The 3,773-nt window shown below is 46.8% G+C and overlaps 1 protein-coding gene across 2 annotated transcripts; it reads right to left on the bottom strand.

The window, feature by feature from the left end:
• Positions 1-1,529: 1,529 nt before the first annotated feature.
• Positions 1,530-3,544, bottom strand: NUDT15 (nudix hydrolase 15). 2 transcript variants are annotated; one of them, XM_035322991.1, is made up of 4 exons: positions 3,332-3,544; positions 3,024-3,214; positions 2,666-2,850; positions 1,530-2,526 (listed from the first exon to the last, which is right to left on the bottom strand). In XM_035322991.1, exons 1-3 carry the CDS (start codon positions 3,481-3,483, stop codon positions 2,705-2,707), a joined length of 489 nt encoding a protein of 162 aa, XP_035178882.1. In that variant the 5' UTR covers positions 3,484-3,544; the 3' UTR covers positions 1,530-2,526; positions 2,666-2,704. The 2 variants fall into 2 exon arrangements, with proteins under 2 accessions (XP_035178882.1, XP_035178874.1); XM_035322983.1 differs by having other exon boundaries at positions 1,530-2,850.
• Positions 3,545-3,773: the final 229 nt, after the last annotated feature.

Genomic DNA, 3,773 nt, shown 5'->3' with positions numbered 1-3,773 from the left:
ACCTTGCTTATCCCCATTCTACTTCACATTATTTCTTAAACACGCATGATCAAAATCATAATATTGCAGGCTGCACTTTCTTGCTGCTTTGTACCATGGGATTAGCGTTTTCTTCTAAAGGCACCTCCTTTAACACGTTCCAGCACAGCCACAGCTCACCAGTCTCTTTCATCTTCTTTAGAAGCAGTTTTTTCTTGGGATGAAATCCAAATAGAAATAATTAATACCTGTGGGAAGTGTAGTGTACGGTCAACCTGAAAAGTCTGATATGTCCATATGTGATTCACTAACTGAAATATTGTGAAGTTAGATGATTGTTTCTAGACGTAAGAAGGAACGGAAGCAAGACTCTCAAGAAATGACCACGTGTTTTCCTGGGTTGCGTATTAAAGGATTAAATGGGACCAGTATGTTACATGTAAGAAATAGGTAAGAAGTCAGCTCTTCCCACTGGCCACTTCAGTACATGAAATGAGACCTGGCATTTAAGTTGCATCCTAGATAAACAGTTTCATTGCACCAGTGCTCCAAACTATGTACTTACTGTTCAGCAGCGTTTTTCTGAAAGGTGGGTAACTGATGCCACGGTTGAGGTGACTTCCATCTATGACAAGCAATTTAACAAACCACAGAGCTTTAACTGCATGTTGTTACTTGCTTAAATGTACCAAAAATCAAATTAAAACTAAAATTGAGTTGAAAGGAGCAAGTCTGAAGAGCTAGAAAGACCCAGCAACAGATTTTTGGGTGTGTAGGAGGGTGTGTGGCGCGGGAAGTGCAGATGCAAAATGCATTCAGAACAAGGCAAGTCAGACTGTTGACAACTGATTGTGGTAATGTGCTCATTTAATCAGTCCACTTAGAAAGGATACAGTAATTGACATATGGAGATGTTGTCTGTCCTAATTTCAGTAACTACTTGCCTATTTACAACACGTGGAGTGAATATAGCCATTAACTGTAACAAAATATTTATTGCAATACAAACAATTTTACATGGACCTGGGTTTTCCCACCAGGATTTAGATGCCTTCTAAAATTTAAAACCACACTAAGTTGTTTGAATTACTATTTTTTTTCATTATTCTTTGGGACAGATGGGCTGGACATCTGTCGACTCTTCCTACAGCCTCTTTGTTGACAGCTGAATAGAATAATTTTCAGTGTACATTAAGTTGCTTTTGGGAAGAAAATCTCCGCTTTTGAATTCAACAAGAAAATATTCTGTACAAAGATAGGGCTGTGAAGAAAGTTTCACTGATATCTACCATTTCAAAAGTGCTTTTTAACCACATCTACTTTCCTAGCTTCACAGAGTATTTGTCGTAAGTAGCCCATAGCTAATGCTTTGAATTCAACATAGGAGGCTTGCAATTATCATCAGCACCCTTATACTTGGTATCGCTCCGCCTGTTTCCCAGGAGAAAAAACTTCTTAAATGCAGACGGCTTTACGTAATGTAAGGAAAAGCTTTAACCATTCAGTCTGATTTCCTTTAAGAATTGACGAGTCAATTCACAATTTCAGACAATTTTCATCTTCCAATATTGTGTTTATTTAAAAGAAAGTAAATGCGTCTTGGATCATTTTTACAATGAATATATCTAAAGGAAACTAAGATGTGTTCTAAGGGAACCCTAAAGAGAAAAAGAACAAAGCAATTCTGATATTTTTTTTATTTGTAGTCCATCCTTCTCCTAAAATTAATGGCTGAAATCCTAATGACCAGACAGAAAACAATCAAATTCTGTTAGATTGTAGAAAAATAACATTTAAATTCATCGGTTTTGTGTGTGTATGCATGTATGTTCCTTCATTCTCTACCAATTTAATCATCTGTTCACATCATACTGAAAATTAAGAATTCTATCAAACCCCAGTAGCCATAAAGAATGACACCTGACCATGCTGTGTAAAAGTGCCAACCCTCTTCAGCAAATTGCAATTGTCTGATGTAGTTACAGCTATAAATGAGGTTAGTTTTCACAATGTCAGTTACCTCAGCCTGGTAGAACACTGTAGGCACCTCTCCAGTAAGGTGTTAAGTGCTATGATCAGAAGTGAACATCAACTGCAGAAATCTTTAACACTTCTGCAGATGAATTCTCATCTCACTGAGGTTGCCAGCAGACCTCTGTGATGACAGGCAGTGGCAAGAAGGGTCAGAGAATCTTCATTCCCTAGCAGCCAGGGCAACCTTTTCACATTTATAATACTGTGCTTTTCAACTGTCTGCAGGAAAACAAGGTATTCTCTGGAAAATGTGACTTTTCTTCAGTATGGATGTTGACAGTATGTTAACTGAAGTTAGGAAACAAGGCAAAGTTTAGAAATTGGTCCAAGATTTATATTTAGAGGAAAGCAGCACGCTGTACCACGTAGTTTTACACAGAAAGCAGGACAGTGGCTTAAATCAGTCTCATTTAGGCACTTTGCTGTAACCGTTCCCAAGCTTCTCTGCATGGTTTTGGTGACTTCCGAAGGGCTATCCATCTACGTGAAGGCGTACCAGATAAAACCCTATGACTTTTATAGAAAAGGAAACAATCATTAATAACGTTTGTTGAATTGCTCTCTCTCAAGGGAGCCTTCAAGGAATGACAACAGTGATGGACGGGCTGGAACACTGGGCAGTTGTTGGCTCTCTTAAGGGTAGTATTTTCACCTGGGTCATGTTCGCGTGGTAAAAAGAAGCAGCTCCACCCTAGGCCAGCTGGTGACTCCCCGTGTACCCCTGCAGGTGATCCAGCTCTTCGCTGAAAGGATTGTAACCCTGCTCCCTTAAGCACCGCAGGGCCCAGAACAGCTGCTCCGCGGGGGGGAACTCATCCCACTTCACCCATTCCCATCCTGTAGAAAAAAAATAATAAAATAAAAATAAAGGAGCGAAACGGGAGGGATGCAGGGAGGGGTGCACCGTGGGCTCCCCCCAGCGCGCCAACTCTCAATGGCCCCGCCCACTAGAGGTGACCACGCCCACTCCACGTGGCCCCGCCCCCTACTTAAAGCCCCGCCCATCTCACCCTCATTCTTGTCCGGCTCGCTGTTGCGCGGCTCCGCCCCCGGCTCCGCCTCCCCCTTCATGAGCACCGTGACGTAGTGGTAGCCGGCGGCCGGGCAGGCGGCGTTGACGGCGGAGGCGAAGCGCACGTTGCGCAGGCGCAGCGCCGCCTCCTCCCGCGCCTCGCGGGCGGCGCACTCGGCCAGGCTCTCCCTGTGAGGGGCCGGGGGGGGGGGGAGGGAGCCGTGAGGAGGCGGCGGTCCCCTCACGAAGGGGGCTGCCCCCTCACGAAGGGGGCTGCCCCCTCCCCGGCTCCCCGCGGCCCCCTACCCGAACTCGAGGTGGCCGCCGGGCAGCTGGTACATGCCGCCGCCTATCCGGCCCTTCCTCTTGCCCAGCAGGACGCAGTTGGGGTGCGCGGGGCTGGTGATCACCACCCCGACGCCGACGCCCGGCCGCGGGGGTTGAGCCGTGTCGCCCATGGGAGCGGCGGGGGGGGGGGTTGAGAAGAAGGTGCCGCTGCTCCTCCTCCTCCTCCTCCTCCTCTTCCTCCTCCTCCTCTTCCTCCTCTTCCTCCTCCTGAGGCACTGTGCTGGGTGTACGCATGCGCTCCCCCCCATGGAGGGGCGAGGCTCCCTGAGGCGGAGCCTGCACAAGGCCACCCCTCGGCTTCCTCCTCCACGCGAGTGAAGGACGGGGAGGTGAGGAGCTTAAAACGCTTCCCGGGCAGGCAAATGGGGGCCTTTCTGAAACGAACGTGAACATCCCACAT

Source organism: Oxyura jamaicensis, chromosome 1, assembly GCF_011077185.1.
Source record: "Oxyura jamaicensis isolate SHBP4307 breed ruddy duck chromosome 1, BPBGC_Ojam_1.0, whole genome shotgun sequence".
NCBI classification, from domain to species: Eukaryota; Metazoa; Chordata; class Aves; order Anseriformes; family Anatidae; genus Oxyura; species Oxyura jamaicensis.
The sequence above is the reverse complement of the archived record's forward strand: the minus strand, read 5'-3'. Positions and strand labels throughout refer to the sequence as shown.